The following is a 15319-nucleotide window of genomic DNA, read 5'->3' on the forward strand; positions in this document are numbered from 1 at the left end:
GAGTGTTTCTATGATTCCTGAGTGGGGAAGGGTATCAAAGGCTTTGGCCAGATCAAGGTAGGCTGTATGAACCACCTTCCCTTCATCCACAGCTCTAGTGACTGACTCAAAGAAATCAACCAAGTTGAGTAGACATGATCTACCCTTCACAAAACCAAACTGTGTGGGATCCAGAGTTTGGAGATTCCCTATATCTTTGTTTATTAAGTCCGTGATGATGCGTTCCACAGCTTTGCATATCAGACTCATCAGGCTAATGGGGCGACAGTTCCCAGGGTCTGTAGTCGCTCCTCCTTTGTGGAGAGGGATGACTGTAGTAGTGCACCATTTGGTAGGGACAAAGCCTGAGGTGAGGCTGTGACTGAACAGAGCACACAGGTGAGGTGCCAGTTCACTCTGTAGTTCATGTAGAACACAGCCAGGGATACTGTCAGGTCCCACAGAAGCTGTATTCTTGGCCTTGGACAGTGCTGTTGTAACCTGTGCAGCAGTAATACTGGGTGCCTGGCCATCTACTGGTATTGTAATTGGTCCTTGGGGGGGGGGTGAGAGGGGAAAAGTTGGCACTGAATCTGTCAGCCAGTATATTGGCAATATCTGTTGGCTCAGTAAGGAGGTACCACTGTGCAGTAGCTCAGAGCAAATCTAGGTATTGCCATGGAGATTTTTTTACATAACTATAGTAGGCCTTGTGGTTGTCTTTGCTGTCTTCTGCAATTCTGTTTCCATAGCTAGCTTTAGAGGATTTGATGAGGGATCTCAATTTTTTGTTGAGGGTGATAAAGGAGTTTTTACAGTCTTGGGACATTACCTTGCTCTGCATTAGTTTCCTCCTTCTGTTGTAGAGTTTGTTTATGGCAGGGGACCACCAGATTGGCTTTCTTTTTTTGGAGGAGAGTGTCTTGGTTCTATTGGGCATGGCAAGATCCATGCATTTGTGTACGTGTTTGTACAGTGCATTGGTGTATGATTCTGCAGTCATGCAACTATTCTCCATTTGCATGGGTTCCATGACGTTAGCCACCTCTGTTTTTAGGAGCCCAAAGTTAGCCTTGGAGAAGTTTTTCATAGTGGTTACCTTTGTAGGGATGGTGGGAGGGATGTGGATTTCCAAAGTGATTAGTTTATGGTGGGATCTAACCAGGGAGGATCTGACTATTGGTGTAGGACAACGGTCAACCCATGTTAGTAATGACCAGGTCAAGGATGCTGCTATCTCTATTGGGAGTAAGAATGAGCTGGTCCAGGGCATTGGAATTAATGAAATCCAGGAAACGATGGGCTAGTGTACTGGTACATGAGTAGTTTTCCCAGTGAATGGAGGGGTAGTTGAAGTCACCTAGTATGAGAGTGTTAGGGTGGACCCTAATATTCTCTGGAGTGCTTAGGAATATGGACTGTGAGTCTTGGGACATGGTTAGAGACCTACAGCAGGCTACGACCTGAATTGCTGTCTTACCCAATGGTAGCTGCACCTGAAGTATTTCTGATGCATTATGTTGGGCTACCATTCTGGAGGTGTGCACATCCTTTACGAATATGGAAACTCCACCACCTTTGGCGCTTTGGTCCAAGTTCAGGGGCCAAAAGGTGTGGAAAGAGTTACAGCCTGGTAGTGTAGGGGTGCTTTTTGCTGCCTTGAACCAGGTCTCTGTTACAACAAAAATGTCGATGTTCTCCATTTTAAGGAGTGCTTCGAGCGAGTGCATTTTGAGATTTAAACTTCTAGCATTGAGCAGCATGACCCTCAGATTGCATTTGTTTGTAGATGTTATGGTGGTAATTTGGTCTTTGGAACACCACCTAAAAAAGGTACTATAGGGGTGGTAAGAGCCTTGATCAGTATCTGGAAGCCCAGGGGTGACAGATGCAGGCCATCTCTGGCAAAGCATCGAGGTCTGTCAATCATGTTATCCCAGGCAGACAGATACTGGATCCCCTTAGAGTGACACCATAAACTTAGCCAATTGTTGAAATCAATAATTTTCTGCTTGTACTGTGGTATCATTCTGGGTGATGGTAGGATGCTGCTCAGGGCTAGGGTCATAGCCGCCTGGGCTACATAATCCAAGAGCTCCTCCATGTCTCTTTTCATGTAGTCCAGGGAGGTACATCTCAGGTCATTCACACCCAGATTTACAATGACTGAGTCATATTTGTACCTGTTGTTGAGGGACCTGAGTGTGTGCGTTATGTGGTGGATTCTGGCGCATGACAGGCAGCTGACTGTTACTTTCTCCATATTCAACTTAGTGAGTGGGACATCAATGTGCCTCACTATCGAGTTACCTATGACTAGTGTGTTGGGCATGCTGGTTTGTTTTAGGGGCTTTGGTTGAGTGGCACACTGTTTAGGAGAGTTATGTCTCATGATTAGTGTTGTGTTGTGTTGGTCTAGTGTGTTTCTGCCTTGGAAATATCTGCTGTTTGGGTAGATTTTTATTGAGAGGCTTCGCGAAAGTGGGTGTGTGGTTTGTGTTTTTATGTGAAGGCAGTGCTGGTGTGTGTTCTAGAGGGTGATGTGTTCCATGTGGTGTGGTGCAAGTGTTGACCTTCTCCTCTTGACCAGCTGCGTGGCTTCGAATCTGGATCTCTCGCAAGTCTGAGAGTTGGGAGGTAAGAGAAGAGGGTTGTCGGTGTAAATGAGGCAGTTGCTACATTGCCTCAGAATGCCCAGGTTTACCAGGTTAATAGGAGAAAGCACAGGGAACTGACCTTTAGACATGCCTAGAGGGGTGGGCATTAATAATAAGTACTGGAGCGGTTTCATTGTAGAACATTTAGTGCTGATAGCACTTTTTTGTGCTATAACAATTGCTACAAGAAGTTTGGTAAAGTGCTAGACTAATAAGCTAGTAAAAGTGCAGGAGAGGAGAGAACTAGCAGATCTAAGGGAAAAATCGAAGAGCAGACTTTGGCACCGCTCCTTCCCTCTAAATTGCCATAACACAAGTAATAAAAAAGAGATCTGGTAATGACCTACGCTTCCACCCTGCAGATGACGTTCAAGAATATAGAGGTAGAAATGAGCACACACACCCACATATTTTATACTGCCTAACTGCCCCCTTGTACCTGTGTTATCTGCTTGTAGATAAAGTAGCGTATTAAAGAGAAGAAGGATGAACATGCCTCCCACTTCCTGAAGCAGGTGAGTTGGCAGACGTTACTCATGTTCTCTTTCTCACTATTTGGTGTTCCAATATCTCACTTCTGGATAGCCTAAAACAGGCAAGATCTTTTAGTTTATGGATTTGGGACAGGACTAAAGAAGAGTCCTACAGACTGCTATGTCTTTGACTTCCACACATATCCACAACCAGCATGGTGGTTAACATGCAGTAAATCCCTGTGCACCAATGAATTCCTCAAAAAATATATGTCAGTATTACTTTTCCTTTCGATTTTTCGATCCACAACTGTATGTTGCTAATGCTCTAGAACATCACGACAATGATGTTGTCCACAATAACTAAACTGCTTTTACAATGCTCCATTTCTAAGAATGCTTTTTCTTATAATATATACCACAGTACAATATAATGCAGTAACAGTATTAATGCTTCAGATTATAGGCAGCATTAGCATGGAAAAGAACAGAGAATAATACAGTACACTACATTTTCAAATTTGGCAAAATTCACATCAAGACTACATACACTTTTATATCAACGAGCAGTCAAGCTTTGAAGCAAAATACAGAAACATCATCTGAAGGCACCAAGTTAACAGGAGATAAAATCTAAAACCGTCATGAGCAGCTGTTCTTTAAACCTCATAAAACTGTGACTGAAGTACATGCAACACCACTTTGTTTTTAGTGCATATCATATATCATAAATATAAGATCTCATTTAACCAGGTCACAAACCTTAGACACTTTTACATTGAACAGTACTAGATATCAAAGGAAGACACTCTAGTATAATGCATATTTAATTTATTCCTTTGTCAACCACAGTGTAGCCATTTAAAAGCTAGCTGAAATTAGGGAGGTGGATGAGCTTAGTGCATACCTCAAAAGAAAGCCTTTGGGGACTCGCAATGGATAACAATTCAAATGCAAGAATGTATTAGGCTGTAGAACTGCCTTTTGAAGTATAAAATAATTATGTGGTACTTTCCATTGATACATGCGTAACAAAAAACACAAATGGCTCACTCTGGGCTGCCCTGGTACATTCAGCAAGAGATACAGTCTGTATTTCTGTGCCTTCTGATATACCATTACACAAGAGGAAGAAAGACAAAGCTTCAGTTTTCAAATGCTATGTGCCCTTTACAAAAAAGGAACTGGATAAAGACAGGTGAGTTAACAGTACAGAGAAATGAGTTAACATACCAAGTAGTCATCTGGCCGAATGCCAAAGAGTTCTCTGAAGTAGCGGAAAGCTACAGGTGCATAGGTTTTGAATCTGAAATCAGGGAAGTGGTGTGCAGGAGTCAGGTTACTTCCTTCACTGCAAAAAAAAAAGACAAAAATGAGAATTATGGACATTGTTCACTTCGATTCATTTGCCACACGTTAAAGTCCCCTCAGTTAATCCTTCCACAAATACATGCAGTTTCCATACTTGACAAGGTGAAAGTACAAACATTCACTTACTTTTGTAATAAATATATAAATATGGGAGCAATATACCATATTCTTCTTAGAGTGAAGATTTAATGCTGACTTTTAAAAGCTTACACATCCTTAGGTCTCAAATAATTAAATCGCACACCAAAATTCGTAAACCCTGAAATATGTATACCTGTACCTCTTCAGTTTTCATTCTCCAGCACCCCATTTAATGTTTCAAAAATATACATCTTCTCAAATTAATAAAAAAAACAATACCCAGTTAACACCTAAATGTAAAGCTCTAATTAACAGCTCTTCGAATAATTCAATATAAATTTGTACATCTATCTACAAGTATGAATTACATCCCGTTTAGAAACTCACAATACAAAAATCATACATGGCCTCTGCATCAGTTTACATCCTATACATTAATTATTCATAAACTTGTAATATATTTTACCAATACATGACTACAGTTATAATACCTAAACAAAAAAAATATGAACTATATGCTCTGAGATTGTTGATGGAGAAGTACAGAGAAGGTCAGAAGGAGTTGCATTGTGTTTTTGTAGACTTAGAGAAAGCATATGACGGGGGGGGGAGTAGAGAGGAGTTGTGGTACTGTATGAGGAAGTCGGGAGTGTCAGAAAAGTATGTAAGAGTGGTACAGGATATATACGAGGGTAGTATGACAGTGGTGAGGTCTGCGGTGGGAGTGACAGATGCATTTAAGGTGGAGGTGGGATCAGCTCTGAGCCCTTTCTTATTTGTAATGGTGATGGACAGGTTAACAGACGAGATCAGACAGGAGTCCCCATGGACTATGATGTTTGCAGATGCCATTGTGATCTGCAGTTTGAGTAGGGAACAGGTGGAAGAGACCCTGGAGAGATGGAGATATGCTCTAGAGAGAAGAGGAAAGAAGGTCAGCAGGACTAAGACAGAATATATGTCTGTGAATGAGAGGGAGGATAAAGGAATGGTGAGGATGCAAGAGGTAGAGGTGGCGAAGGTGGATGAGTTTAAATGGGATCAATAGTTCAGAGTAATGGTGAGTGTGGAACAGAGGTGAAGAAGAGAGTACAGGCAGGATGGAGTGGGTGGAGAAGAGTGTCAGGAGTGATTTGTGACAGACGAGTACCAGTAAGAGTGAAAGGGAAGGTCTACAAGAGGGTAGTGAGACTAGCCATGTTATATGGGTTGGAGACAGTAGCATTGACAAAAAGGCAGGAGTTAGAGCTGGATGTGGCAGAGTTAAAAATGTTAAGATTTGCACTGGGTGTGACGAGGGTGGACAGGATTAGGAATAAGTATATCAGAGGGTCAGCCCAGGTTGGAAGGTTTGGAAACAAAGTCAGAGAGGCAAGATTACGTTGGTTTGGAAATGTGCTGAGGAGGGATGCTGAGTATATTGGGAAAAAGATGCTAAGGGTGAAGTTACCAGGTAACAGAAAAAGAGGAAGGCCTAAGATAAGGTTTATGGATGTGGTGAGAGAGGACATGCAGGTGGTTGGTGTGACACAGCAAAATGCAAAGGACAGGAAGAAATGGAAACAGATGATCCGCTGTGGCGACCCCTAACAGGAACATCCGAAAGAAGATGATGATGATGATATATACATATATATAAAATCTATTTACATTTTTATATTGTAATTAAATGAGTTGACAGACAAGGCAGAATTTGGCCTGCACATTGCTGAAATGTCTACATGTTTTCTGTTTCCATCAGATGATCAGCAAGTTGTCATTGCGGACTCGGTAGACGGTACCAGACAGTGCTTGGGGGTTTCACATCCGTCCTCGGATCTGACTCGGCTCTATACTCCAGCCTTGAAGTTGAAAACTGAACTGGTAGCTGGCCAGGGCTTAATGACTGCATTTCTGTTTCGTATTTATTAAAACTGAAGGCTTTGGAGAGGTAGGTTGTTTCAATTAGACATTTTTACCTTTATTTTTTACTCTTAAAAAAAGTGGTTTTATCACTTTAAATTTGTTGCTTTGCTTAGAGCTCGGCAATAATGATCATGTGATCTAGTACCTTGTGTTATTTAAATGGAGTCCAAACACTGATTTTTGGATGAAATTTATACTTAAGAAATGAAAGAGCTAATCTATTATTTTTTGCATCATTTGGTGTATATTGTATGTTTATTGGTCGTACTGTCAGAGTCTCTGTGGCCTGTGGTTTATCATTGTTGGTTTATAGTTTTATCAGTTTTTTTAAAGTTATGCTTTTTTGCCACTAGGGCTGCAGGAGGACTGACAATGTCCCAAACTTTGTTTCTCAAACCAGATATTTCAGCCTCGCAAAAGTCATTCGGAAATTTAAGACTCCTTATTCAACAGCTTTCCCAATGTTTTGACAACTTTTCTTCTATTCCCCCAACACTGGAGGACAGGGGGTGTGTGTTACAGTTGCTGAGTCTCTTTCCAAGTTACCTTTTACATCTACAGATTCGAAACTGGAGATTTTTTGGCTGAAACTACCTTTGTGACAATATTGATGTGAATAATTCTCCAAATAAAATTCCTATCTTAAAAGACTAGTTACAAGGAGATTTTCATTTCTCAGGCTCTCTGCAACAAGGTAATGCTACCATTATTCATAGACTTAATAATTCTGATCATAAGTTGCTGAAATTTAAAAAAAACTGCAGCTTGAAAATGCTTTCCTAACTGAATGTATTAAGGAGAACATAGTCCCTAAGGGTTTTTGCATTTGGCACTACATCCAAAAGCTACTCTCTAATATGACCTATGCCAACTCTGTCTTGTGGTATACTAGATTTGTGGATGATATTTTTTGATTAGGGCAAGAAACTGAGACAAGATTAAGAGAGTTTATCAACTATCTCAATATGACCACTGATTTTCTGAGATTCACATACAATTATAGTTTACAACAGGTGGAATTTTTAGATGTGACTGTTAGTAAGCATTCGCTCAATACTGTTAAAACTAGTTTGTATAGGAAACCAGTTAGAAAGAATAACCTATTGCACAATACAAGTATGCAACTGAACCACTACAAACGTAATATAATAAAAGGACAGGTGGTCAGGCTGATGAGACTACATAAAGATGATCCAGAGCTGAATTCAGCTCTAGAGTCCCTTAAATGGGATTTTATAGAAAGGCGTTATAAAAGTAAAGCTATAGACGGGCACATTAAAGAGGCATAGAAAGATAGACATGGTAGCTGTAAACCATACTTTACCAACAATGCAACACTATGTGACCCATATGTAGGTAGTGTTGTTGAGAGTAGAGAGATGCTACGACAGATCACTAATGAGAGTAGTAATGATTTGAGAATAACTTTGACATATGGTAGTAATATAAATATGATCTCTGATGTCATCAATAAGAACTGGAATATACTCTCTGCTTTGGATGGGTTGAAGGAGATAGTAGGAGACAAACCTAAGTTTAGCTTACAAAATAATAAGACCCTAAAGAACCATCTTTGTTATAAATCTAATTTAAATAGGACTACTGCTTTTCAGATTATATTGGCACGACTAATCGACAGTTCAAAGACAGGATACTTGAACATATGAGGGATATAAGAAATAAAAAGTAAAGTAGTGCCTTGGCTATGCACATCAAGCATGACGGTAGTGAGCATATGTTTAAGTTTCTGGTCTTGGAAATACTTGCAGTCAGAAAAAGGGGAGGAGATATGAGGAATATTACTGAGGCGGCTGAACACAAATATATTATGTTACTGCGCGTTGATAAAACACCTGGTTTGAATAATATGGTCTCCATTAAACTTTCCTGAAAGTGAGACAGCTGAGACACTAGTTTTTAGTTTATGTATGCTGTGATGTTTTTAAAAATGTATGGCCTTAAATAATTTAATTGTTTTTAACTGAAGTAATGTTAATTGAAATACTATTTAATGTGGTTGTTTTAAGTCATTTTTATCTAAGTCTGATGAAGAGGTGAACCCTTGAATGCGCTTGCTTACAATAAATTGGATATTCTGCTGTGTTACATCCAGTGCTACGGTGTTTTTTCTCATTTGCTTCTTTTTGCTCTGGTTGTTTTATTGCATGAGGCTATATTATTTGTTTATATAGGATTTGATTATGGTTGAATATTTAAGAGCATAGACCAGCAACTTTCTACTATCAAAGATAGGAAAATTAGGAAACTAAAAGGATTTGCAAGCATTATCAGAAACATATAGCTTATGCCGTACTACCAGGTTCCCAGACTTGGAGAAACCCCCATTCCTCCCAATATGTTGTCAACCATGATAATGTGTTTCAGGGTGGAAATGTTGATGATTTTGAAGTATCTACACCAGCTGATAATGAAAATCTTGATGATTATGACCTAGATGACCCTTTAGATGCCATACCCCTTGGTCAATCGGAACGGATGAGAGCCAGGAAGAATGCACATCAACCATATTACCAGAAAGAAGAACACCCACCAAACAGGACCCAACTGGCACATCAACAGACATCAGAACAGCAACTGAAAGTAAGTAATTCTTCTTCCACTGAACTTACACATGGTGTTTCTTGTAAACTTACCAAGAACAGTAAAGGGGAGTTTACAGTGTATAATTATTCTTTCTATGAAATATCTACTGATTGTGCAAACCCTTTAGATCATGGGATTATCTTTATTCCTAGTAAACATGCAAGCTTACCTCATCTTTTAAAAGACTTTTAGATCTTTGTCACTACTGATTTTACAGACCTCTACACTGTCGTCTCTCATGACTTGGGAATCCAGTAGTTTTCAGAATTTCCATTTGAAAAGGGGTTTGCACAGGAAAGAATTAACACCTTTGAAACACTTTTAGAAATTGTGCTGAAAAAATAACTTTTTGCTCTTTGATAAATAATTTTTTCCTCCAATGTTCAGGTGTGGCCATGGGTTCTGCATGTGGTGGGTTGTTATTGTGTGTGGTTATGACCAAGTGGGAATATTCTCACTTGTTTGAATCTGATTTTATGAAATTTTGTAAACTATATCTGCACTTTCTGGATGACATCTATACTGTTTGGGATAATGACACTCACTTCAAGAGTTCTTTAGTTACATCAATCAGACTACTGAATTTCTTGAATTTTCTTATGCTGCGGATAAAGATAATATTGCATTCTTCGACATTTGGCTCTATAAGGATTCAACAAACAGGAAATTTGAAACCAAAATGTATAGGAAATCCACTTTTTCAAACATGTACTTAAACTTTACCAGCTCCCATCCTTAGCATCAGAAGTGCACTGTTGTTAAGGGACAGTTTGTATGAGCTGCATGCTTGGTTTCTGATTTTCTTTCTTTCCTGGATGAATGCAAACATATTAAATATATGTCTTTGGCCAGAGACTATCCTAGTAAATTTATTGATTCATGAATGTATGAGGTGATCAACAAAAAGTGGCCATTTTAGACCTATTTTACAGCATGCCAATCATCAGGATAATGTTATTACATCAGTCAGTCCCATGGAGCCAATGGACAAAAGTAAGACTTTTAATAACATTGATTCTTCTACATGTACTAACAATGTTTGTTGGGTCAATCCTGGTTTGGCAAGTTCATTTATTACCCAACACAACGTGGACAGTAACATAATCAGAGAAATCCTTTACAAAAAGTGGGCTATCTTGAGAGGTGATAGCCAAAAAGCAGGTAAAGTGAGTGGTAAACCTCACATTACTTTTAAGAAAGGACAGAATTTTAAGTACTTGGTTGACCACTTTGGTACTAACAGCAAGAAAATATTTTCACAAATTTTAAAATAAGTGGGAGCTGTTCTGTGTGTAAATTAATTTTTTGCTGTGAACAGTTTATAGTAAATGGTTTTAAGTTTAAGATGAAAGAACCTTGTAACTAATCCACAAGGGGTGCTGTTTATGCTGCTTTGTGTGAATGCTGTCCAGCCTATTACATAAGCAAGACTGAATGCTATTTTAAAGATCATATTTGGGAACACAATAATGACATAAAAATAAGAAAGTAAGTAATGCTTTAGCTAAACACATCAGCATTTTTCTTGATCACAAGTTTAAATCTGTAGTTACAGACAGAGATTTGCGCCATGGCCCTTGGCAGCTACTTCTGGAGAAATGTGAGTTGTATTGGCAGCTGCAATTAAATGCTGGTAGCTGGCCAGGGTTAATGATTTTATTTCTATTTCATGTTTATTAAAACTGACGGCTTTGGAGAGGTAGTTTCTTCCAACATGACATTTTTACCTTTATTTTTTACTCTTTTAAAAATAGTAGTTTTATCACTTTTAATGTGTTGCTTTGCTTGGCAATAATGTGATCTAGTACCTTCTATTATTTAAGTGTAATTCAAACACCATTTTATCTGATGAAGTTTATACTTAATAAACTAAAGTACTAATCCATTATTTTCTGCATCATTGGTATTTATTGCTTGTTTACTGATTGTACTACCTGTGGCCTGTGGTTTATTTTTGTAAGTTTCAGACAGTGACAGTACATTCTGATGCCACAGTGAGAAAAAAGGAATTTATATGACTTGAGACAGCAAAAAATCAACAATGACATGATACTTCAATTATTCTGGCACAGCTCCATGGGACACAAACTACAATGATGGAAGTCTGTCCTTATTTGAGTTTATGTTCCAGAAGATGGCAGTCAGAGTGTCAAAACACTGATGGGGAAACTGGTGAATGGATGTTGGAGGCCCACCACAATTTCATTAAATGAAAACGCCCTTTGACTGTGAAGCGTACTTCTGAAACATTCATCAGAACCCTTGCTGACTTAATGATCTTCTACAAAATGATTCAGAAAAAATGCACCTAGAAAGAATCTCTAAAAAATAAAGCAAGCAGTGACATCCTTTTCACGTATGAGTAAACCGCAGATAGATTACCCTTATTTTATAAAATATACAGAAATCTGTTAATTGATGGCCTGTTCACCACATACAATTGGATTTGGCTTGAGGTACTTCAGCCCCAACAGTGTAATGCATTATGTTTTGTTTACAAAGACAGAGTGTGCCAAGTACCTTCCAGAGCACTGGAATTTGAGACAGGACATATGAAGCAAAAGCCACATCGATTTTTCAAAAATGAAACTTTTTTATTACGCAAACATGCTATAACCAAACCTCAATATACTGAAGGTGACAATGAGATGGGGTCTGGCATTTAAATCTCCAAAGGCAGATAAGCAGTATTTAATGTGTCTTCTACCTGACTATCAAAGAATAATACTTGAATATTTTGCTAAGAATGGGCAAAGTATGACAGAAGTACTACCTCTTGCATACAGGCATGCACAATCATTTCCTACAAGGAGTCTGACATGTTTCATTATACTTTATTTCAATTAGGGGTTGCTATACGACATCTATTCATGGTGAAGAATGAAGCCCGAGTCCAGAATACACCTGGATTTAGTTGTCATTAGACTGGAAGTAAAATTACATATATGTTTCCAGAAAGGGAGCTTCTTTGCCATTGAAAACATCATAACAAAACCTTACTGTATGATAGCAATACTGTAGTGGAGCCAAGATCAACACAGAGTAGCATTTAAACATCTAAGGGTGGAATGGCAGACTCAGGCACATTATATGTCAAAGCGTCAGAGAATAATGCTCTGAAGGGTCAATTAGGATGCCACAAACAGAGTTTGAAACAGAGTTTGATACAGGGTTTGTAAATCATAAGTACTGAATGCAGTATTTTATAGGTATCTGACAGTGACAATCTACCATGTTTCACTACATTCTGATTTACTAGGGATAGGTTTATAGGTAGTTAGCAGGCACAAGATCAAAGAGTTTAGACAGGAGCCTAGCCAGTTTTGCAGATGACCCAGAGCACTATCTCATTAATTGACTTACTCAGATAGTCAAACAGAAATTGAGAAGCTCAAACCCTGGAATACAGGAAGCAGCTTATTAACAGCTTGCAGCATCAGTCATCTTTGCTATTTGCCAGACTGATTACTGTTCAGAGCAGAGATACAGCACATATCCAGAAAACATCTGTATCCATTTACTATTACAAAAGAAGAAAAAGCTTATTTATTTCTCATGATTAGAGGATTTCTCTTGAAGAGGGGAGCTTTATGTCAATGGATTTATTTTTCCACCCCACTCCAAATTCAAGTCTTTATATGAAGAAAAAGTTGTAAAAAATAGTACCTAAATTTGAAATCAACAACTAAGTGAATTCTGTCGTTAAGACAAGAGTCTTTATACATCTTCCTGAGAATTTTTCCAAAAAAAATTCAAGGAGTTTCAGAGCTGCAGTCCTACACTGCTAGGTACCACAGCTTGTAGGTAGGGCTGCATAACTGGCTGGCTGCATTTTTACAACCCAGCTCACAACATATTTGCGCACACACACACACACACACACACACACACACACACACACACACACACACACACACACACACACACACACACACTTATATACAAGGATTTTGTTTTGGCTGTCAACGTTGGCATATATCTGATTCATATCATTATTGTGTTCTTATGAATTCAGAATTAAAAAATGCTTATTTCTCATGAAAACATGACAGTTTTTGTCATTTTAGATGTTAACACATAAAAAAGTACCTATTCTGAGACAAACACATATATGAGACAATCCTGTCTCCTTCCTCTTAGTATTTGCAGGTATAGTCAGGGAAAATTTAAGGCTGACCATCCATATATCTGTTCCTTAAACATATTATAAATATCTGGAAGCAGTATAGAGATATTGACATTTGCAGGTACTGTCAAATTAAAGTAACAACTGTCGCTGGAAATTTAACAAACTTCAACATTTACAAAACAAAAATGTAATGACCAGTTCTCTTTAGAATAACACGTGATCCAAAACATAATGCACACATTGTTCTTGTGAATTCTAGATTAAAAGAGCATGGATTTCAGTAGAGAAGTAATACTTTCATTATTTTTAACACTACAGCATTAAAAAATAACATTTCTTTTTAATGACTGTAGATGTGTAGTTGTTACACTGCCTTTGAAGGTAGAGCTAGAAAGGAAATTTTACCAGTATCATTCTCTGAAAATTTTATGAGATGACATCATTATATATATATATATATATATATATATATATATATATATATATATCCCCGCAGGGGTACAAGCACCCCCTGCACACCTTACGCCACTTAAATATACCAACTCTGAGATCGCGCTACAGCGAGGAAAAGGAAACATTTCCTGTTCCGCGCTGTATGGAGATCTCCGTTTAGAACGTTCAAAGTCTTAAAACGTCGATCATATGGTGTCAGCCATATGAAATTCAAAGTTCTAAGACTTCAGTCATCTAAATGGGACCCAGATATATATATATATATATACATACATACACACACACATATATATATATATATATACATATATATATATATATATATATATATATATATATATATATATATATATATATATATATATATATGGATCCCTATCACATGTTCGACAGGCCATATGATCGACACTCATTTGGTCAACAGTTCATTTGGTCAACAAGCAGTTTTATGTGGGGGGCTTTGCCCACCACACCCCCCAATGTGGGGGGCTGTGCCCCCCACACCCCCCCTAACTATATATATCAACTCCAGGGTCGCACAACATTGGGGAGGGGGGCAAATCTGCCTGTCGACCAAATGAATTGTCGACCAAATGAAAGTCGATCAAATGGCTTGTCGACCATCTCAGGTAGACCCATAGATATATATATATATATATATATATATATATATACATATTTATATACATATATATATGTATGTGTGTTTGTGTGTGTGTTTGTGTGTGTGTGTGTGTGTGTGTGTGTGTGTATATATATATATATATATATATATATATATATATATATATATATATATATATATATAAATGTAAAAAAGACTAGTGTGGTCGCCAGGTTGTATAACGCAAAACCAAACTTTAACAAAATAAGTGAATAAAATAGGCAGGATAAGTGCTTTCTGGTGGGTTTGTATAGAGTCCTTCTTCATATCTGCCATTAAAGTCTAAATCACAGTATATACAGGAAAAAGATGACAACTCAATGATCCCCTTTTTAGGCACTGCCTTTTCAAAAGCCATTCAAAATCTTCCATATAACCTCAGTCTCTTCAAGGCAGGTTTGAGTGGTAAATTAGCATCAAGCCCAGGAAATGTGTAGCCCTGTATTCAGCTATTCAGTTCATCTCACATTGTAGCATCACCTCCTTGAACATTCTCTTGCAAAATTTGTAGGACCATGAAATAAAAACTATGTCCTGAATTCTCTATAATATTTTTTTGAGAGTGGACTTTTTCATATCTTTCAGTTTAACATCACGAACGTGTTTGGATATGCACTGTTTTAATTGTCTATCAGTTTTACCAAGATAAACACATTGACACGATGCACAGCTCGCAATATATACTACATGCTTAGTTTTACAGTCTGCATAAGTACAACTGTATCTTGTACCAAAAGTCTGATGCAAAAATTCATTCTTTGGATATAAAAAGTGTACACACCTCTTTTAAAATGCCAGGTTTTTGTGATATAAAAAAATGAGACCACAATAAATCAATTCAAAACTTTTTCCATCTTTAATGTGACCTATAACCTGTACAATTCAATTGAAAAACAAACAAATCTGTTAGGGGAAAAATATAAAAAATAAAAAAACATACAATAAGCTGGTTGCATAAGTGTGCATACCTTTAAACTAATACTTTGTTGAAGCACCTTTTGGT

At 37.9% G+C, this 15319-nt stretch overlaps 1 protein-coding gene across 8 annotated transcripts in view; it reads right to left on the bottom strand.

The window, feature by feature from the left end:
- PIP5K1C (phosphatidylinositol-4-phosphate 5-kinase type 1 gamma) overlaps positions 1–15319 on the bottom strand; it is a 1117364-nt gene that overhangs the window by 276669 nt on the left and 825376 nt on the right. For all 8 annotated transcript variants that reach the window (XM_044053870.1, XM_044053872.1, XM_044053871.1 and 5 more), the window contains one exon: positions 4343–4460. In XM_044053870.1, coding sequence (XP_043909805.1) covers positions 4343–4460 — 118 coding nt within the window. The remainder of the gene's footprint in view (positions 1–4342; positions 4461–15319) is intronic.

Source organism: Protopterus annectens, chromosome 13.part0 (genome assembly GCF_019279795.1).
Source record: "Protopterus annectens isolate FY-2018-M chromosome 13.part0, PAN1.0, whole genome shotgun sequence".
In the NCBI taxonomy this organism is placed as follows: domain Eukaryota; kingdom Metazoa; phylum Chordata; order Ceratodontiformes; family Protopteridae; genus Protopterus; species Protopterus annectens.